This window comes from Medicago sativa, chromosome 7, assembly GCF_051527215.1.
Source record: "Medicago sativa cultivar Bolivia chromosome 7, Bolivia_mono, whole genome shotgun sequence".
In the NCBI taxonomy this organism is placed as follows: Eukaryota; Viridiplantae; Streptophyta; class Magnoliopsida; order Fabales; family Fabaceae; genus Medicago; species Medicago sativa.
Genome location: NC_140755.1, coordinates 29,694,734 through 29,716,993, shown reverse-complemented (window position 1 = coordinate 29,716,993; position 22,260 = coordinate 29,694,734). Strand labels below are relative to the sequence as shown.

The 22,260-nt window shown below is 34.5% G+C and overlaps 3 protein-coding genes and 2 long non-coding RNA genes across 6 annotated transcripts; 2 read left to right on the top strand and 3 right to left on the bottom strand.

Moving 5' to 3' along the window:
- Positions 1–435: 435 nt before the first annotated feature.
- On the bottom strand, positions 436–1,848 carry LOC146905478 (uncharacterized). Its single transcript, XM_085728544.1, has one exon. The coding sequence runs from the start codon at positions 1,846–1,848 to the stop codon at positions 436–438; it is 1,413 nt and encodes a 470-aa protein (XP_085584670.1).
- A 3,963-nt stretch (positions 1,849–5,811) lies between these two features.
- Positions 5,812–11,484, top strand: LOC146905477 (uncharacterized protein At3g27210-like). Its single transcript, XM_085724195.1, has 3 exons — positions 5,812–6,243; positions 10,048–10,128; positions 10,803–11,484. The coding sequence occupies exons 1-3, from the start codon at positions 6,069–6,071 to the stop codon at positions 11,219–11,221; spliced, it is 675 nt and encodes a 224-aa protein (XP_085580321.1). The 5' UTR covers positions 5,812–6,068; the 3' UTR covers positions 11,222–11,484.
- Positions 11,485–14,870: 3,386 nt separating this feature from the next.
- Positions 14,871–17,136, top strand: LOC146905476 (F-box/LRR-repeat protein At3g26922-like). The gene is made up of 3 exons (XM_085727023.1): positions 14,871–15,650; positions 15,734–15,859; positions 15,943–17,136. The coding sequence occupies exons 1-3, from the start codon at positions 14,979–14,981 to the stop codon at positions 16,273–16,275; spliced, it is 1,131 nt and encodes a 376-aa protein (XP_085583149.1). The 5' UTR covers positions 14,871–14,978; the 3' UTR covers positions 16,276–17,136.
- Positions 17,137–18,583: 1,447 nt separating this feature from the next.
- On the bottom strand, positions 18,584–19,300 carry LOC146905475 (uncharacterized). The gene is made up of 2 exons (XR_015018548.1): positions 19,125–19,300; positions 18,584–18,957 (listed from the first exon to the last, which is right to left on the bottom strand). It is a non-coding gene; the product is annotated as an uncharacterized LOC146905475 (long non-coding RNA).
- On the bottom strand, positions 19,301–20,790 carry LOC146905474 (uncharacterized). 2 transcript variants are annotated; one of them, XR_015018550.1, is made up of 3 exons: positions 20,510–20,790; positions 20,039–20,256; positions 19,301–19,561 (listed from the first exon to the last, which is right to left on the bottom strand). It is a non-coding gene; the product is annotated as an uncharacterized LOC146905474 (long non-coding RNA). The 2 variants fall into 2 exon arrangements; XR_015018549.1 differs by lacking the exon at positions 20,039–20,256.
- Between the last annotated feature and the right edge of the window lie 1,470 nt (positions 20,791–22,260).

Below are 22,260 nucleotides of genomic sequence, written 5' to 3'. Positions count from 1 at the left end.
AGGGAGAGGATAAGGATCTTTGGGGCACGCCATGTTCAAATCAGTGTAGTCCACGCACATTCGCCACTTCACATTTGCTTTCTTAACAAGTACGGTGTTGGCTAATCACGTGGGATACTTTATTTCGCTGATAAAGTGGGCTTCAACTAACTTTTTCACTTCCTCATCAACTGCCTTTCTTCTTTCCTCGCCCATCTTCCTTTTCCGCTGTACTACCGGTTTCACGCCAGCCTTGATAGATAGGTGGTGGCAAGCAATGTCGGGGTCCATCCCTTGCATTTCTGATGGATGTCAGGCGAAGAGATCCAGATTCTTCTTTAGTAGCTTGACCAGGGCGACCTCCTCTTCAGGGGGTAGTGACGTGCCAATCTTTGTCGTATGGTGAGCTTCTGGTCCGATGGAGACTTCTTTTAACTCTTCAGTGGGTTCTAGGCGTTATTGCTGGAAGCCTTCTCTGGGGTCTAGATCGATCATGTTGACTTCGTGCATTACTTCGTTACTTGACTTCTTTCTGGTCTTTTGCAAACGCAAACTGTTATGATAGCACTCCCTGGCGAGTTTTTGATCGCCTCGAATGGTTCCAATTTTTCCAGAGTCAAGAGGGTACTTCATTACTAGATACTTTGTGGATAAGAATCCGCCCAACATGTTGAAGGCAGGGCGACCAATGATGATGTTGTAAGAGCTAGGCGAGTTCACGACGAGGTACCTGACTCGAATGGTTTTGGCGTGAGATCCGCTTCCGAAAGTTGTCTTTAGGGTGATGTATCCTCTCACATGAACCTGCTCGCCCGTGAAGCCCGCCAGAGTTCCCCTGAAAGGTTGCAGCTGCTCCGGGTCTAGCCCCATTCGATTAAATGTGTCATAGTAAAGAATATCCGCAGAGCTTCCTGGGTCTATCAACACCCGCTTTACATCCCACTTGAAGATTTGTAAAGTGACGACCATGGGGTCGTCGTCGTGGGGTACCACGTCTCGAAAATCTTTGGGCGCGAATGATACCTCTGGTTCGTGCTTCTGATCCGATTCTTCATATTCCTGGCATAGCATTACCTGTCTCACATATTTCTTTCGCGACGAACTTGACTCCCCCCCTCCGGCGAAGCCACCAGAGATAGTGTTTATGGCGTGTCTTTTTTCGTCATTCACTTCCTCCTTTTTATGATCCGTTTTTTGTTTATTCTCGCCCCTTCTGTCCCTGACATACCCTCTGAGCTTCCCACTTTGTATTAGTCGTTCGATTTCTTGGCGAAGATGAATGCATGAGTCTGTGTCGTGTCCTCGTACCTTATGATATTTGTACCATTTGTCTTCATCCCTTCCCATGACGGGGCTTCGGGCTGGCAAGGGCTCTGGGATCAGTCTTGCTTCCAAGACCTCCTTCATGATGCGCTCTGGTCTAGTATTCAAGGGCGTGAAGTCCCTTTGGGAATACGGATTAAACGGTCGCCTCTCCGGCCTTCTGTAGGGGGCGCGATCTCTGCCAGCTGCTGGTTGATAAGGTCGCCGTTCTGGATTGTTTGCGCGCTCCTTGGCGTCTCTGGCCTTCTTTTCTGCGTTGCTCTCCTCGCCCTTGATGTAGCATTCTGCCCTGGCTATGACCTCTTCCATGGAATCCGCAGGTTTCTGGGCTAGAGACTCGTTGAACTGCCATGCCCTTAGTCCGTTTTGGAAAGCTCCTACGAACACTTCCTGGTTGGGGTTGATTACCTTGATGGTTGTATCATTGAACCTGGCCAGGTAGTCTCTGAGGGATTCATTATGCCCTTGTCGTACATTGAAAAGGCTAGTCGCTGGGACCTTGCGATGTCGGCTGGCGGAGAACTGTTGTGTGAGTTTTTTGGTCATGTCCTGGTAGCTGAGGATGGAGAACAGGGGTATTTGTGTATTTTGAGCTTTTTAGGCGTCCTCTAGAGACTTCTAGAAGTTTAATGAGGCGGCGCCCTTTAGGGGGCGCGCCAGGACTCAGGAATCCTTCTGGAGGGCGCCCAGGCCTTTCCGGAGGGCGCCCAGGCCCTTCTGGAGGGCTCAGAGCCTTCTTTGGAGGGCTTTACGCTTTTAGGAATATGATGACGGTCCAATTCATTATTTGATCAAAGATAATATCTTGTATTTCTAAGACAAAAAATTTATTTATGAATTCCTTAACCAATACCCCACATGCACCACTGGTTAGCAAACCCAAAGTTTTTTTGGATAAAAAGTAGTAACATTTTAAATTTTCAATATATTGAATGCATCATTTTAAAGATCAAAATTCCTCTTAAACAAATACTCTAATCGTGGAGCATATGTTAACATTTTGCTTTATTTTATGAGTTTGTTTAACATGTGTAATATATATTTTTTTATTGAAAAACAACGATCAATTATTAAAATATTATATATTGAATGTAAAATCGACAAATTTAAAAACAAACTTATTATTTGCACTATGATAGAAAAACTTTATTTTATGGAGAATGCTAACCAATGGCTCAAGGACAATGGTTAAGCATCCAAAACGGTGGCATTTAGAATACACAAGTGAATCTTTTTGTGTACCATACCCAAAAGCAACGCTAGCCTTTGATTTATAATTTAAAAAATCAACGATGACCATTCTACATGGGTACTATGTTGTAGGAAGCATGTGATTGCTTTTTCTTGTCTGACACAAACTCACAGTATACGGAAGTGAGCTGTACTATTAGACTATGTGCAATGGGAGTGTTTAAACTGACAGTCAACAAGGAAAACCAGTGCAATGGCATGTTGAACCTCTGTTGAATGAACTGCTGGATGAGAGAGAGGATTAACGGATTCAACACCAATTAATCTGCCACAGAATGCCACGTGGCGGCGTGCAATTGGACCGCACAGGCGCGTGCAGCACACGCGCAGACAGCAGCGTGTGAGCTGCAGACCAGCAGAGGGATGGATTGCTTTTTGGATAAGCCTGCACACGTGTCACGTTCTGATTGGTCACGCAGATTTTATGATTTTAATTTTTTAAATCAATTATTTCGGTGAAAAATAATTATTAAAAAAAAAAAAAATACCAAAATTCATGATTTTTTTTCCTCTATAAATAGAGACTTGGTTCATTTGATTTGGACACAGAAAAAAAAACCAAGTTTTTCACTATCTTCATCTCATTATTATCTTTCTATTAGCCAACTAAGTGAAGTTTTAATCTTCTTTTTTGTGAAATGGATCCCAATAATAACCCTTTCAACAGCCAAAATTATTCTAATTTCCCATTTAACTACGAAAATCCCAACAATCATCCAAATCCAAATCTATTTTTCAACCAACGTCCTCAAAACATACCTCAAAACATACCTCAAAACGTACCTAATTTTGGTTTTACACCAAATTTCAACCAGTCATCCTCTGTTCCAAACTTTCATGGATATTATGGATCGATGATGAGATATCCATCTCAAACACCCCCGTTTCGTGATTGAAGATGATTTGTATCGTACTAAATAAATTGCTTGTGTGTTGTGTTTTTTTTTTCTTGCATTTTAAGTTATTTGTGTGTTGCGTGCTTAGTTTGTTGTATTGCATTTTAAGTTAAGAAAATAAAAATAAATTATTTAAATAAATTTTGTTTTTACAAAAAAAAAATGTTAAGTGTTTCTTTATTTTAATTTAATTATAATCGATAATTGTAATTTTATGTAATTATAAAAACAAAAATATAAAATTAAATAAGAATAAGAAATAAAAGGTGGTGGGGTAGAGTGTTGAATGAAAAAAAACCATTGGAGAGGTTAAAGTTGAATGAGTGTTGAATTAAGAGAGAGAAGATGATGTGGAGTGTTGGGAATTGAAAAAGTGGGTGTTGAAGGGTGTTTAATGTTGGTGACCATTGTAAATGGTCTTAGTAACATATACACCCTCCAATCACTATAAGCAAAAATCCACTTTTTAGATACATTTAATTAATGATATATGTGGTCTTTATTATATGTCACATACATCATTAATTGAATGTATCTAAAAAAAGAATTTTTACTTATATTAGTGACTGGAGGGTGTATTTATAATCATCACTAAGCCAACTAATTTTTATGAATAACAAGTAATGTTATAATTCCTTTAAAAAAAAAAGTAATGTTATAACTTACTCCCTCCGCTCCTTTTTAATTGTCACTTTTGGGTTTTTACACAAACCAAGAAAACAATTACATTTTACTACTTTTGATACAACAATTTATCTTTTTCCTATAATAACCTTCAACTTTTAATATTTCTTTTTATATCTTTCTCTCTGCAATAAATAAACAAGGGTAATAAAGGCAAGACAACATTTAATGTTATATTGAATTTTGAAAGTGACAGTTAATTAGAAACAAAAGAATTTAGCAAAAGTGACAATTAAAAAGAAACGGAGGGAGTAATTACTAAAAAATGGTGCCGTCAACAAAATAACTTCTTTTTTAAACAAAACACTGATAGTTTTGCTGGTGAGAAAAAAAAAGGAATTTTTTCTTTAAAAAATAGAATTAATTAAACAAATGGTATATATAAATATTTAGAAATTTTTAGTTCCTATAAATAAAAATCATATTTATTTTTTAATCACTGTAATATTTTCTTTTAGCATTTTAGGAACCAAAACTGCTGACGGAAGTACTAAACATGATGATGAGAAATTTTACAGAAACAAAAGATGTTGAGAGAAAATTTTATAAGAACTAAAAACAGTGATTTTCTTCTACACAAACTAAAAACAAAATTTTGAATATTTACAAGGATCGTTTACTTTATTAACCAAAAAAAATATACTCTCTAGCAATCACTCTTTTATTGAATGAAATCAATGCATGTCCCACCACTTTGTGTGAGTTCAATTTTCAAAGTGTAGACCCACAACGATTTAAATCAATAAGAAAGTAGGTATTAGAGAGAGTGTTCAAAAGAAAATGTTGTTAATATTATTCATCTTTAATATCTCTAAAAAAAATATCATTAATAGTAGACTAAATAACATTTTTTTCTCTTACCTACAATTAAGTGTGTAGGTAAGAGACAATCATTAGTCTAGTCGCGGGAACTCACACATTATAAATTTGAAAAAATTGTGTCGAATATTTAATCTTTTTTTTGAGCAAAAAAAAATTGTTTCTTCTTCTAAAATATCGTTTTTATATGAAAATAAAATATTGTTTCCATTCATAAGATTTAATAAATTCCCTAAAAAAGAATTAATAATTTAGCTGAATAAAAACTGCTATCCATAAAAAATTTTAAGACCCGTGCAGTTTATTTATCATGAAAAAAAGAATTCCACTTCCTCTGGTAAATCAATAATAAAAGATACCCCTGTACTTTTTTAACCGAACAAAAGATTCCATACTTCTTATAACATGTTATCTTTATAGAATCACTGTCATTGAAATTCTAAATTATAGATCAATGGCTAGCATTACTTTTGGGTATAGTACACAAAAAGAGTCACTTGTGTATTCTAAATGCACCCATCCAAAAGCTAAGTTTTTATGAAAATGTTGTGTAATCATTTACTTTATCGAAAGTAATATTTTATACTCCCTCCGGTCACATTTATAAGCAAAAAAACATTTTTAGATTCATTCAATACTTAACGTATTTGGTTAATATATAGACCAAATACATTATGTATTCAATGAACCTAAAAAATGTTTTTTTGCTTATAAATGTGACTGGAGGGAGTATTTCTAAAACAAAATTTCTATTTGTAGATTCCTTAATCATTGTTACTTAACCATTGTTACGAGGGCATTGGTGAGGAAAACCCTTATTTTATTTGGAATATATCCATTTGGCTTTACTTCGAAGTCCAAACGCCTGTATTCTTCCCACTCCCATTGGGCGTTTAACTTTACTTTCCAACAAACGCATTTCTTTTCTTTTGCCACAACTTTGTAATAACGCCAAAAACATCATCTTCTCCTCACTCACAAACCCACCCTTTTGCTCATTCTTCACCTCTCTTTCTCTTTCACTTTCACTCCACTCACCCTTTTCTCTGCAATGAACACCTTTTATATGCTGAATTATAGTGATTAAGAAAGAAGAAAAAAAAGTGATTTTGTAAAATGGGTTCTTGTTCTTCTGTTCATAGAGACTCTGTTTGTTCTAAAACTGTTGATAAGCTTGTAATTCTTCCATCACCTATCAAAGATAAACCCAAAAATGATAACTTTATCATCCATGATCATGTTGCTGTTAAGACTCAGTTGTCACCTTCTCCATCATCCAACACCTTCAATGGTATAGGGTCCTTTTGATTCTCATGCATCATCATCATCATCTAAAGTTAATATTTTTATTAAAATATTTTTCTTGAAAACTGAGTCTTAGCACTTTTATGAATGTTTCTGGGGGTTTTCAATTGACAGTGATCTTATATTTTGTGGGGTCTCATGATTTGTTTATATTTTTATTAGTCTTTCAGATTTTTTATTTATTTTTATATGTTGTTCTTTTTGATGTTTTTAATTAGCTTGCTTATATTGGTTATCTTAATCTTTGTTAATTACTTGTTAGATTTACCTAATATGATCTATGTTTATTTTCAATTTTTGTTGTACAAGCATATGATATGATCTTATTTTGTTGATAAAAGCATATGATATTATTTTATTAATATTAATATTAATATTATTGCTATAACTAATTGTTGGTAGAAAAAGTATTTGGTTTTTTGATAACACAGTTCATTTCCACTGCTTTCAAAAGCATCAACCTTTTTGCAAATATATGCTGTGGTTGGTGGTTGTTTCTTCAGTTACTTGATGCTTTTTCATTTTATGTGATTGTGAATATGAAGCCAAAAATGAATTTTACTATTATGGAATATTTGTTATCTTTATTTGGTCTTATGTGGTGGTAGAATATTTTTTTCCAAGGATAAAACTGATTTGTGTAATATATAGTTTAGGTGGTAAAAGTTGAATTGAAAGGATTAGAAGGTAGAAAGATGACAAAAAGTGTTATAAGTACAACTCAGAATATGTGTCTTTCATTTTTATGCAAAGGACAAAATCTGTTACTGGGTGAGATGAGATGGCTATAGAGAATACAATTCCTTATAGGTTGAATAGACAGATCATGTAGTTGTTGGCCTACCCTTGAACTTGATTCATAATACAGTATAGCTGACCCTACTTCATGAAAAAAGGGTTGATATATGTGGCTGTTGTTGGTAGAAATTAAAGGGACATTATGGACTCTAGCAATTTATTAGGGTAGATATTAAGACTTATTGTTCGTTAGTTTGTTCAATTATGGATCAAATTTGACGACCTTTAGTGAGGGGCAAGACTTTGTTGTCTAGTTGTTTCTTAAAATTTTATTTTTGAACCAAGTTATTCTTGGCATGGTACTACTAATAATTGGGGTTAACTGTACTCTTATCCGTGTCATTTGAGCGATATTCGGTTTACTTTTGTAAAGTAATTTTTTGGGATTCCAACTTTGTAGTTTAAATACTCTTTGTTTTTAGTCCTTCTAAACATCAAATTACGAGATTAAAGATACTTATGTCCTTTGCCATTTGGATGGATTCTGGTTTACCGCGGCCACATCATTTGTTTTGTATAGTCAGATTGCTCGAACGTCTAAAAGTAAAGAATCTTTCAATTACAAGGTTGAAATCCCAAAAAGAAATTACAAGAGGGTATGCCAGAATTCACTCAAATGGCATGGGGAAAAAGAACATTTAACCTTTAATAATCAACTCTTGAGGTAACTGAAATTTATTCAAGGAGTTATCTCTCTCAATATACTATGTTTTGATTTACAGAGGGATCAAACTTTTGACCAAATAATTAAAAGGACTTTGTATCTACCACTTCTATATCTTTTCTTCTTAAGTGGCATGTTGGTAATTTTATCTATATTAGTTTTTCTGTTAGAGTAACTTTTAAGCTATTCATTATAAAAATGGTTGGTTTAAAAATATGGCAAAATAAAACCTCGTGTCCAAGATTTTTGTTTTTCAATTTGAGCACTTTGTATTTGTGCTGGTTGTGTAATGTTGAGTTTAACAAAAACAAACAATATAAGTAGACCGGAACTCTGTTTAGGACTAAATAGTAGAAGATCATGCACCATGGTCATTTTTCTGTGACTTGCTATGAAGCATGGATAAGGACACCGAACACGACACAACACTAACACGCCGACACCACTAGTAATTTGAGAAAATTACATAATTCAGTGCAATTACAAGTGTCAGTGTCGTGTCGGTGTCGGACACGACACGTGTCGGACATCGAGACACGCCAAATCCGAGAAGTGTCCATGCTTCATAGGTGACATGTAATGGCTATATTTCATGATATCTGTGATTGCTACTGTTATTTTGAGTTTCATATGTTGAAGGCTTTTGTGAACATGGTCCCTCCTCTATTAGAGCTTTTACTATGTTAGCTTTGGGACCAGTAGTTTAGCACCACTCTGAGGCTCTATCTCTAGCTTTGAATGAAAACTCTCGTTTCTCACCTAGAACTATTCATATTTGTAGACTACTTCAATCTATGGACCACAACAGGATTGTCACGTGAGAGTAATTACTAAGGAATAGTTGTATAGCTTTCAATATCTAGAAATTAGGTGAAACAAACTTTGCTATTTAATGTACAACATAAATTTAGATAAATTTCTGTTGGTACTTGGTATTAGTAACTCCTTTTATGGTTTCCTATAGCAAAATGTCTAAATGTTTAATGTGTATTTTTGTCTTATCCTACTGGTTCTTATGTGAAAGAGGTCATAGTGATCTTTATCTCGGCCTCTGGCCACGGATTGTTCCAGCTAGGGATTGAACTTGGGTGGTGCTGCTGCCAATGGATTTGGCCTTAATTGAAGCTCATTAACTACTTGAGCCGAACCGCTCACTGCTCAGTTTCTATAAGTCTTTTCTTCCCTAAGCTAACTGTAATTGGTCCTTAATTAACAAAGGATTTTTTTTTTTTTTTCCTGTTGAGGCATCCTGCCACACTATAACAGAAAATAGACTCCTCTGTTGTTTCTGCAATAAATTATTACCAACTGTAGCTTCAAATTGGTTTAACTGTTAGTTGGCACAAAGTCTTTGTGTTATGATAGAAATAAAGTCACATTGAAGTTTTTATTGACTGCAACTTGTTAGAGTTACCTTTATAATAATACTCCTTGCATTCCTAATCTATTGATATTTTTTGCAGTTTGATTTTGTTTGAAATTATTGATGTTTTAGAAATTCAAGACCAGGTTAATTACTTATTTAGTTATAACCTTATTGGTTTAAACATAAAGAGAATTAATGACTATCAGCACATAATGCATTGTACTCCCTCCGTTTCACAATACTTGTCCATTTTGGAGAATTATTTTGTTTCATTTTACTTGTCCCTTTCAAGTTTCAATGCAACATTAATTATTGGTTTATCAATAATACCCTTACTTATTTATTGTAGAGAGAGAAATAATAGAATGAAATAATAAATGAGTAAGGGTATTATAGAAAAAACACAAAGAATTTCATCAAAAATGACAACATTTATTTGATTCCTTGGTATGTGTAATTTCTTCAAAATGGACAAGTATTGTGAAACGGAGGGAGTACATGAGAATGAAATAAGGCTATTTTGATTTAAATATATATCAATTAATGATATTGTAATCTGTGTGCCTCTATTTTAAATATCAATAAGAAAAGGAATAGAGGGGATTGTTGAAGAGAAGTTGTCGAATATTCTTGTAAAAGACTGAGGTTATGTAGCACTGACACTTTAGATTGAAGACATGTCTGGTGCTAGGAACATCGTCGTGTACGATATCCATGTCAGTGTCATTATTTTATAGAGGTGATTGTTCATATGAATTACTTGTCAATAGATAATATGATCACTAAAAAGAGGTTTGTGCATCTCTCCTTGTAATGTTCCACGATGTAGAATTCAACTAATTATTTAACTTTGAGTTAATTGATTTTTTTTTTTCCAAGCTACTCCTTCAAATGTTCAATATTTGGTAATATTCATATCTTTTCAGTGTTTCATACACAATCTTTTGACTTTTATGATACAGGTAGCAAAGAGGAAGCATTTTTTGACTCCAAGGGCTGGTTAGACTCAGACTGTGAAGATGATTTCTATAGTGTCAACGGCGGTAAGGATGCCTTCCAGTACTTTCTTCTTTTTGTAGTTTTCAACTAGCGTATCTGAATCTGTTTCCTTCGTCATGCTCTCAACGGAGAATAGGAAGTGAAACTTTGCATAGTTCATAATTGTACAGAGAGAGATTGATCCTTTGTAGCCTCTCTTGCTGCTCCAACCAAACCTCAGTCATTGTATTAATTTAATGGCTGAGAGATCTCAACTATTAGATTAGTCCAACGACTAGGTTAACCCAACAACTGAGATTTAGATGGAGGGAATGGAGGCTCCCTGCTGCTCAATCCAAATCTTAATTATTGGATTAATGTCATAGATCTGCTATTTTATTAATCCAATGGTTGAGATTTGAGGAGATGTGCCGATAGAGGGGCTGATGTGTCTGACACATGTCAGGCAGACACTGTGTGTCGTGTCAGGGTGGCATATGTAATTACATTCAATTACTTTTATGTGTCGTGTCCGGTGTTTGTGCTTGTGTTTGTGTTGGTGTCGTGTCCGGTGTTCACATATCAGTGCTTCATATGGGCATATTATAGTTTAACTATCATTTTTTCTAGTTAGAACCTGTAGATATTTCTGTCCCTGTGCTGTAATTTCTCTTGTTCAATGTTTTTCACAACTCTTCTCCCTCTAATCAACAAATAAAATCTCTCTATTTCGATCCAGATTTCACCCCATCTCGTGGAACCACTCCAGTGCACCCCTCTTTTGGGACTCCTGCCATCAACAAAAACCTTTCTCATCATGTAGCTCCTGAACCATCTCCAAAGAAGAAGAATTTGTTGGAACTTTTTAAAGAAAGTGTTAGAGAAAACCAAAATGGTGAATTTGGAAATAATTCCAACAATGAAGAGAAAGAAGTTAAACCAATTGTTATACATGATGTTCATACTAAATCTGCACAAAGTACTCCTTATATCTCAGGTGGTAACTCTACATGTAGCAGTATTGAAAGAACCATGAATGATGAAAACGATTCCGTTAAACCTATCCAGTGTTGCCTTCCAAGCTTGGCTTCATGTCGTAGCTTCAGTGAAAGAAGGAGGAAAGCTAGTCTTGCTATCACAGCAAATGGAAAAGTTTGACTTGTAGTGCAATCTATCTGTGTATTTGTAAAACATGTTGGAAGATAAAGCTTTCAATTAATTGAATATGATAATGTAAATCTTTATCATGTTCTTGTAAAGAGCTAAATAGCTATATGAACTTGAAAGAAGGGATGTTATGTCAATAAGCAATGAGATTTTGTTTCGTTATCAGGGGATAACTTCATCTTTAAAAAAAAAAAAAATATTGTATGGAATTAGTTGGTGTGCTATATATGGAAGACTTGCATGAATTTGATGTATTGAGTAAGGTCCATCAGTCGGTTAATTTTTAGCACATTACTAATTAATTGTTTTTTTTTTTTTGTACAGCAAATTTTATTTAAAATCAGATCCCTGCTCAAGACGAACAGAGACGATTCAGAAATACAAACAAAAGGCGCCGTATATAGACGGAACACCCGAAAATAAACACCAAACACCATAAAACACCCAAGAGGACAACACCCACCAAAATAAACATCACCACCTAACACAGACTTCTTTACGTAACAACCACCGAAAAACGAAATCCAAAACCAACATCAACATCGCCACTGCTCATCCCAAAATAACACTCCTTTAAATAAAACACCATGTCCTCATCAGCAAAACTGAGCCCCTATTCTAAAGATCAATCAGTTTCCACCACCTCTCAATCTCCGGACCGCCGAAAGAAACACCTAAAAAGCCCAAAACCAGAACTTGACCCAAAGAACTGACTCCCGATCTCGAATTAAAAGTGATCGGCCCACCAGACTACAAGACCAAATTAGAAGGGCACCCCCAACCCTTGGTCCACGAGAGAAAACACCGTAGCCAGCCAGACAAGATTGCAGCTAGACGCCAACTCCCGATCTCGAAGCAAAAGTAACCGGCCCACCAGCATCCAGCACACAAAAAGTAAGACAAACAACAGGATTTGCAGTGGTGCAAACATCAATCAAAAAGGAAAAGTTGCTCAGCTCGAAGGACCCTCACCTTCAAAACACTATTAACACCTTAACAACCAAAACTCAAACAAGAGCTAGCGGCTACAAAAATGGACCAGAATAACAGTGGCTGCCGTGAAAAGAAATCATCCACAACAACCCCAAGAAGCAACACCCCAGCCACACATCAACTCCACCACCACCACCACCACCACACATCACCCCCACCACCAACTGAAACACCTCCACCACCCTTGCATCACCACCGCGCAACACCCCCACCACTGCATCACCAACAACACAACCACCACTGCATCACGACTAGCAAGAACAAGAGCAAGATATCAAAGTTGAAAGTCTCCAAGGAAAGCAACAACATCACCATAACATTCCGAAGAAGCAGTCACGGTTAATATACCAAACTAATTAATGGTTAGTTGTCATAGTTAACTAACAATTGGCTATTATAATTTTCTCAATAGTATATCCAACAAGGATTAAATGATATACGAAACAATCTTTTGCATAGTTGGGTCATGTTTTTAGTTTGATGGATTAAATAAATAAAACGTGAAAAAAATTCATACTGTTGTTGAATCATGTATTGTTAAATTAAGGGCTCAGATTCATGTTCAATATGAGAAGCTAGCTGAAATGGATGGAAACTGGATCTTGTTAACCTGGCTTCAAAGAACATCCAAGACCTCTAGTAAACCCTTAGTTTTTTTGTTTTTTATTGCACAAGTTCTGTAATAATTTTCAACATGATAAACTTGTATTTTGACATTTTTATCTATCTTATATATGCAAGTTATTCTTTTTGTTGACGACAAAATGATGAGTAGAGTATAATTTAATTTATCCGCGAATAATTGTATATTCTGCAAAATTTTAAATTTATTACTTCTGATTGTTTATGCTTTGATGTAAATGATTATTATTGTCTTAATTAACCTAGTTTAGACTCAGGGGAGCTTACAAACTTCTTCACCTTCTGATGAGTTACGGTAATTAGATTAGACAATTGTTCTTGAAAATACATAAGTTTGTCATCATAAAAATCGGAGAGATGATTGAACCAAAGTGGGTTTTAGAACATTGTCTATTAACTTGTTTGGTTATACGTTTTAATTGCTAATATCGCGTCCCAATGTCAATTTTGATGCAATTTTAAGAAGTTTTATATCCTAGCTTCATTGAAACGCACGTCTGCGTTCACTTCAACGTGTGAACAAACAGACACTATGGTTTTTATGGTAACAACTAACAAGGTATGCAAGAACAATTGGGTACACTAAGGTGTGTTTAAATATGCATGACCATATAATTAAATTTTGACTCCAAAGTCAAGTTATTGGTTCTAAAACATTAAGCCCTGAACGCAAAGGAAAGCATCTTGGTACTCAAGAGAAGCTTTGAAGACATAGAAGATGAACTAAAGTAAGGTTAAAAAAGTCAAAGCTCTAATCAAAAGTTGCATCAAGTCTTGAGCTCTAAAGAAAACAAGTTATGGTGGAACCAGATTCTGATGAAAGCAAGTTCTGATGGACACATCAATAGTTTGGGAGACTATGGCCAGTTTTGTCTTCATTTGAAGGAACATCGCTTTCAAGTTATGATCATATTGTTTGTCTTCTTCTGACCCCGTGCAGAAAAAAACAAAGAATTTCAAAGGCAAAGAGAATGCATCATATCATTCCTATTGAAGCAAAAGGTCCCTCCAGTGCTATTCAACATAATTATCCATTAGAGACAAACTATTTCGAACCTGATCAAAACTTCTCAAGGACGGTTTTTATGCGCTGACATTCTTCAAACAAAGGTTCTCTTATCCTCTCCTATTTAAGGACTTGTAGTATAAAGAACACAATATATTTCACATAATTTTATAAGTGTTAAAACTCTGTCAAACTATTAGCGCACAAACACTTTGAAAAATTCTTACAAACTTCATATCTTAGAATTTTTGAAGTATCATAAGTCAATTAAGTTTATTGTTAGTTTACCACTCTCTGAATACAAAGTGTAAATAATCAAACTTTATTTGTAAACTCCAACTGTAGAAGTCATCTTGTGTTAGACAGGGAAATGTTAGACTTGCTTGTCTAGTGAAAAATCCATTGAAAATGGAAGGGGACTGGACTAACCTCGGATCTTAAGGTAAAACAGGATAACCTCCTGTTGTCTCTTTTTTATTATCTTACTAGCTCTGGTTTGTTTAAACTCTTAGAAAACGATTTTCAGAAAAAGGCAACCCTTCTTGTGTTTTTCTTACATTCAAAGTTTTTTACTGACGCAGTATGGAAGCAAGGGTTAGCAATCGCTAAACCTAGATAGGAAATAACAAGTTCGCAAGCGACAAACTTGTGAAAATAGGGTTTCCGGAATCCACCAGAATTGAGAGAAAATCTCGAATAATTTTATTGAATCAAAAGTGTGCCTCTTAGGCTACATAAGTTCTGCTTATATAGTGAAAGAAATAACAAACCCGTGGGCCAACATAAAATAAAACGTAATAATAATAGAAAGTTCTAGAAAATTACTAAGATTTGGCTAAATAATAAATACTACTAAATTACTAAGAAACCCTCCTGCATCATTTACTGAAGCACAGACTTGGAGGCTAAGTATTCTCCAATAACAAAAGACGAGACCTAAGTAGCAAAACTTTAGGAGCAAGTAACAAGAACAAACCTATATAAAGAGCTAACCCTAATACAATAATTTCTCACCCCCATAATATCTAGCGGCAGCACACTAAACCTTTCCTTGTTGGTTTCTGATCAAAAGAAAAAGAAAAAACAACAGATAGCCGCCGTAACAGAATGTCTTTGCCGGAAACTTCAACGGCGGTGGCCGTAGATAGGATCAGCAATTTACCGGATGATATCCTAATTCATATTCTCTCTTCTCTTCTCACCAAACAAGCCTTTCTCACTTCAATTCTTTCAAAGAGATGGAAGAATCTATGGTGTTACGTTCCAGATGTTGAATTCCTCGAAGCCAAAGACTCTGGATCCAAAGACAGCTTCGACGAATTCGTTTACTACATATTGCGCTCGCGAGAAACCGCAGGTAATCATTCCATCCGCAGTTTTATTCTGAAAGTTAAACATGGTTCATCTCGACTTTATGATCTCGTTGTTGGTAAATCCCCTGAATTGCCTTATTCTATCCTTACCTGTACAACACTTGTTGTTCTTAAGCTCAATTCCATTGATATGGGTGACAACTTTTCTCCTTTTCACGTAACATTACCCTCACTCAAAACCCTACATTTGACAAACATTACGTTTGAACAAGATGATGATCTCATGAATCTTATAGAAGGATGTCCAATTCTTGAAGATCTTCACCTATTTGAAGTATTCAAAGGCACTTATGCAGGCTGGAACTGGAAAACCTTAACAATGTTGAACAGAGCAGATGTTACAAAATGTTATATTTCAATGCAAGCAATTTCAAATGTCGAGTTTCTACGCATAAGACTATCCAGGGTATGGATGCCATTTAAAATGAATAATGTCATTCATCATTTCTATTGTTTTTTTTTTAAATCCTCTGTTTTTAAATAATGCAGGCTTGTCAAGATTGTCACTTTCCTACGTTCCATAATTTAACTCATTTGGTGCTGAACTATGATTGGGATACAGTTCTAAAAATGCTGCTCCATTGTCCTAAGCTTCAAAATCTTGACCTTTATCAGGTTTGTTTCATAAATTTAACAATTATATTTGATTTTTCTTTTCTTATCATACATGTTTTTTATTTGTTCTCTGCTATTTGCAGATAATACCAGACAAGATTCTTGGGCATGACTACTTTGGACGATATGAGTTTGAAACCTGGGCCCATCCAAAATTTGTTCCAGGCTGCCTTTCATCAAACCTTAGAACTTGTACTATGCGTGACTTTGCATTTGGAGGCCTACAGAGCTATCACATTATGTTAGCAGAATTTATTCTGAAGAATTCACCGGTTTTAGATACTATGACAATCTGGTGCTCCAGGAAACGGTCTAAAATAGAAAGACGATTAATTAAGAGACTGACCTCATGTTCGAGAGCTTCTGCAACATGTCAACTTTCAATTTATTTTAAAAGGATAGTGTTGCAGGCATAAGAAGATAAGATTTTGGTTTCTTGGTCACTTTTGCAATGTCAGTGAAGGACCCTTAAATTATTATTATTAATTAAGAGATAAATAGAAAACATGTTGAAGAAGGTAGACGCTAAGTGCATGTTTAGATCAGCGGTTTTCGGTAGAATTTCCATGTTACTGGTGTTGCCGTCTAACTTAATCTCTTTTATATAGAGCGATGAAGAAAACCAAGAAGTGAGCATCATACCAAGAAATTCAAAGGAAGTTGAATCTTTTCATGGAATCTGCAAAATCATGTAGTGTGTGCTATAATTGTGTTGAGTGCTAACTTGTCTCTCTTTTTTTTTCAACTTTTTTTTTTTTAAGTATAAACTTATTTCTTGCACTTTATATTATACCTATTTGTTAGTTTGTGTTTTGGACCTTTGGCTTTTAATATTCACCAAGCTTGCAGTATACTTGTCTGTTTGTTCCGCACTACTAATCGCATCGTAAGAGGATTTTTGCTGCACAAGGAATGTAGAATCAGTTAATTTTAAAAGGGTAGTGTAGTAGGCATATACAGATAAGCTGCCAAAAATATGTTGCTCCACAAAATGCAGTAATTGCATGACTTGTCGTTGTGGAGAAATTTATTGATTAATGTTGTAGCTGCATGTTCGTTTTTAGGCATAAATAGTAAACATGTTAAAGACCGTAGACACTATGCATGTTTAAATCAGCGGTGAAGTCGGTAGAATTTCTGCGTCACTTTTGGATTGATCTCTGGTTTGGTTCACGCATTGTTTATGTCATCATGTTTTTCTTATACTCACAAACTGAGTCTCCTCTTTATATGGCTAAAGATGCTTGAATGACGATGGCAAGCAAGTTACACAAAAATGCTTTTGGTTTCCTTGAGAAAGTTTTATGTTAATAGCACATTAATTACAGGATAATATCCATCTTTTCTTAGTGATGTAGCAACCATGAACACCCATGTTTGGTAAATGTTGAGTTTTTGACATGCTTTGTTGTTTCCTATTTTCCCTAAAATAATGCATGCTTTTGGGATTATGTGAAGAACTATATGAACAACTTTCAGTTTTTGTAAAGAAACAGTATTGTAACAACTGAGAAATAAGAAAACTAGACAATATACAGTGTCTGAATTTCTTAACTTAGCTATCCTTTTGAGCAAGCAAACAAAGCTTGGTAGCTATTGGAAATGGAAAATAAAGTCTTTTGTTCATATTTGGATGTTATTCAGCTACCAAGAATCACAATTATTTCCCCTTCTTCAAGCTCTTTCCTCTTCTTTCTATATTATTCTCTTCTCTCTCTCTCTCTCTCTCTCTCTCTCTCTCTCTCTCTCTCTCTCTCTCTCTCTCTCTCTCTCTCTCTCTCTCTCTCTCTCTCTCTCTCTCTCTCTCTCTCTCTCTCTACCTCCCTAAGTTTATGAAATAAAATAGTGAATAGTTTAACCTACTTTATACTCATGTTAAGCTTACATGGTCACATCTTAATTAGGCTAGGTTAAATCCCCTCATATTGGGACTAAAACACTCATCATCTAATTAGAAATGTTTCTACTCATTTAACTTGGTAAAACGTCTAATTACCATCTTAAATAATTACCGCTAGTTACCTCTAACTTGGTAAAAATAAATAACTATTCTCACTAAAATGTCAAAAATAACATTCTTAATAAAATGACTAATTTACTTTTACTCGCCAAATAACCAATATACCCCTTAGTCTAAAAATGACTAAAATACCCTTTTAGGCTAAAAATCCACTAATTTCAAAATCAAATACACACAAAGACAAATAATCACACATAAGCACATATAAACACATATTATTAATTAAAATAATTCTAGCTAAAAACGGACCGTTACATATGGCTCTTGGAATGTGTGAATTGTTATGGGTAAAAAGTGTATTATCAGACTTGGGCTTTGAGTCAAAAGAAGCTATGAGTTTGTATTGTGATAATACATCTGCCATAGAGATTGCTCATAATCTTGCCCAACATGATCAGGCAAAACATGTTGAAATTGATAGACATTTCATCAAGGAGAAACTCGAAGCTCGGACAATTATTTTTCCGTTTGTAAGATTTGAGAAATTTTAGCAACTCTTTTCACATGATTATGCATAAAAGTATGAAAATGACTTCCAGTCCTTTTATAACCAGCGAGCACCAAGCCAAAGTAGGAATGATCAGTTGAAAAATAGCATGAGTGGGATGCCAACATGAACTATGTATACTTATTAATTTCTTTCAAATGTAAAATCTTAAAAACAAAAATTAAAATTTACATAAATTAGTTAGTAGAAAAAACACAGAAACATGCCAATTGGTAAACAAGAGGGCATCAAGAGTAGCTTGCAAATTAAAATTAAATTACATAGAACTTATCTAAATAAAATCAATCAATTCAAACCCAGCTATGGTAGTACATATGAACGAGAATGAATACATCAATCCATTTCCTAATTGTTACCTTCTTTTAAAAGTAATACAAAATCTTGTAATCTTTTATGCACATATTTATCTATATTTAATCAAAGAAATTACAGGCATGAGAGATACACCATTGTTCTTCATCTGTCTAAAATGATTTCCTTTGTTTGCAAATGAGACATACTGTCTTCTTTCTACGAGCCATTGTTTACACAGTTCAACTATAGATACAACCTTTTCTTAATTTTAGCCTCCTGCAAATTTTCATACAAATTAGATTTCAGGTCAAATGGTCAATCATGGTGGTCATCCGCGTCAATTCAATACACCTATAGGCTACAACTTTTCATTCAAGCTCAATTTCATGGCAAGCAACATAATCCAGAATTTCATCAACAATTGAGTGCTACTGGCAACTAACCTGTTAAAGGTTTACTATCGTCGAAGGCCTTTCTGCCTGTGATGAGTTCTAAAAGAGCAACTCCAAAGCTATAAATGTCAGACTTGAATGTTAATTGACCTGTCATTCCGTACTTTGGAGCACAGTAGCCATATGTTCCCATAACTCTTGTTGAAACATGAGTCTTATCACCGATCGGACCTACTTTTGCCAAGCCAAAATCAGATAACTTGGGATGATAATTGTAGCCTAACAAAATGTTGGAGCATTTGAAGTCACAATATATGACAGGAGGCTTCATTTTATCATGAAAATACTCCAAACCTTTAGCTACACCAGCAGCTATTCTCAGTCTTGTATTCCAATCTAGTGGTTTTTTCCCAGGAGGAAGATCTAACAGAACAAAGAACACTTATGCCAATTTATTCTCTGCATGTTTGGATTGACCCTGAGTTTAACTGGCAGAATCAAGGAATGACATTATGATCTTAGTAAAAGTTACATTTTGGAACGTTAACAAAATCAAAGTGCTACATTGGTTTCACTAAATTCACCTCCATCCAAACATGCACTCCACATTATACAAAGTAAAATGAGAATATATGATAACAATATAGCATACCATGCAAATGATTATTTGTTTTCTCAATGTTAAATCCTTCTATATGCAATATACCACTGGGAACTAAATATTCTTATAATTTTTTCTCAATGTCATAATTATAAATTTAGATTAAGTTTAATACAATATACACACCGGGTATCTAAGAATGGTATAAACCATTACCAATCATTGGCCGGACGAGAGGATGGAATAACATACAGATTCAAATAAAAATTGCATAGTATTCATATACCAGAATAAAAGCTATCAATTCAAATTTAATGTAGTAGAATATACTAGGGTTAATATATATTATTTATGTATTTATTACCTTTTAAAACGATTAGTCACCTTTGATGCTACAGATCTACCCATATTTAATCAAAGAAATCACACTCGTTGAAGATTACATTGGAGCTTGTCCAAAAGAACAATAGATCTAAGCCCATCCTAGAATGAGTAGAAATATAAGATAACATTGACGACTTCCTTTCAATTATGCCTCTAATGATAGTCCATGAATAAATTTTTGTTTTGACGCTCATAGATCTACTGGGGAAAATACAACACGAGATTAAATATAGGTGAAAATAATCCAATAAAAATTAGATGAAATCATCGACATAAAAACATGAACCACTTAAAATTAGTCGCATATATTATGTTGATTTTAGTTTATTGAAGTTGTGCAGAATCGTCGTAACCTAAATTGCACATCATAACAATCAATTCAATAATAAAGGAATATATGTTGAAAAAACTTTATTATGAATTAGTGATGAATGGGTTGATAGAGAAATACCTCTTTTACAACTCTATGTAAATTTCCGTCTTGAAGCAAAATTGTCCAATCCTTCAGCGGCGATCTTCCACTCCACTTTGATCAAAATGGTGATAGCAATCGCTTTTATAAGGGGCTAACATAAGGATAGGTTAAATTTAGGGTAAGATTTTGTTTTATATAAATTTAGGGTAAAAATATTATTTTTTTTAGTGACCAAAAACATATATTTAATTAATTCGTTTAGTGTGAATTTTATTTTAAAAATAGGCTAAATACCACTTTTGGTCCTTTTAGTTTGACAAAATTCCCAATTTAGTCCTTTATGTTTCGAAAGATTCAATTAGGTCCTTTTAGTTTGACAGAATTCCCAAGTTAGTCCTTTAATTTCAAAAGTTGTAAATATGTCATTTTAGTTGATACACTATTTAACCATTACAGTTGATAAACTATTTGACCATTACCCCTACTGTCAGTCTCCGTTTAACTGATGTTGATATAGCCGTTAAGTAGTTGACTTGGATCAAAATGCAGCCTTTTAAAAGCTCGAGGATGTCAAAATGCTATGTTTATTGGTCACAAATGATCATTTATAGTGCTAGAAAGATAACTATTTACAATAACAAATGTCTTTCTAGCACTATTAAACGACATTTATAGTGCTAAGATGATCATTTGTGACGATCAAACATAACGTTTTGACACCCTGAAGCTTTTAAAAGGCAACGTTTTGATCCAAGTCAACAATTTAACAGCTACATCAGCATCAGTTAATTATTAACTGCCAACAAGGGTAATAGTGAAATAATTTATTAACTAAAAGGACATATTTGAAACTTTTGAAACTTAAAGGACTAACTTGGAAATTCTGCCAAACTAAAAGGATCTAATTGAAACTTTCGAAACTTAAAGGACTAACTTGAGAATTCTGTCAAACTAAAAGGACCAAACGTGATATTTGGCCTTAAAAATATTAATAAATTGACAAAAAAGTAATTCCTAAAAAAGCAAGTTTAATGAAATATTTTTCATAACATTTTATGTTTGAAGACTTCTCAAAATACTGTAAAACATAACAAGTTGAAAGATTTTCAGACAACTTTAATGAGGTTGACGAAAATATCATTTTTCTTAAAATAGTTTGTTTAAAGAAAATATTTTTTCTTTAATGTCTTTAAGTATTCAAAAGTCCTTAAATTTAACAAAATGATGCATAGGAATTTTTTTTTCTAATAAGATTTTCTGAAACATTTTTCATTTTGTGGCATTTTCTAAAAGTAGTTAAATATTTTTCATGAAAGATTTAAAAGATCTCGGTAGAGCACACAACAAGAGTATAGATTTATCTTCATCCTCAAGATGCACCTCAATGTTCTCCAAGTCGTCAAAGATTTTGTTGAACTCCGTAAGTTGCTTCAGGATGGTCTTTGACACCACCATCTTGAATGAGTAGAGTTGTTTCTTTAGGAACTGTCGATGAGCCAAAGACTTCGTCATATACAAAGATTCTAACTTTGACCACATCGATTCCACGTTTGGTTCCTTCTCTACCTCTCTCAAAACTTTATCCCCGAGACACGGTCTCGGTCTTCTCCGCTTGTGACATGGTCACCGATAATACACCTTCACCCTTGAAATCTTTCACAGACTCTTGTTATATTAACACCGCTTCCATCTTTACCTTCCATAACACCGCTTCCATCTTTACCTTCCATAACCCATGGTACTTGATTAGCGTTTGATCCTTGCCCCAAGGTGGGTGCCAAATGTTG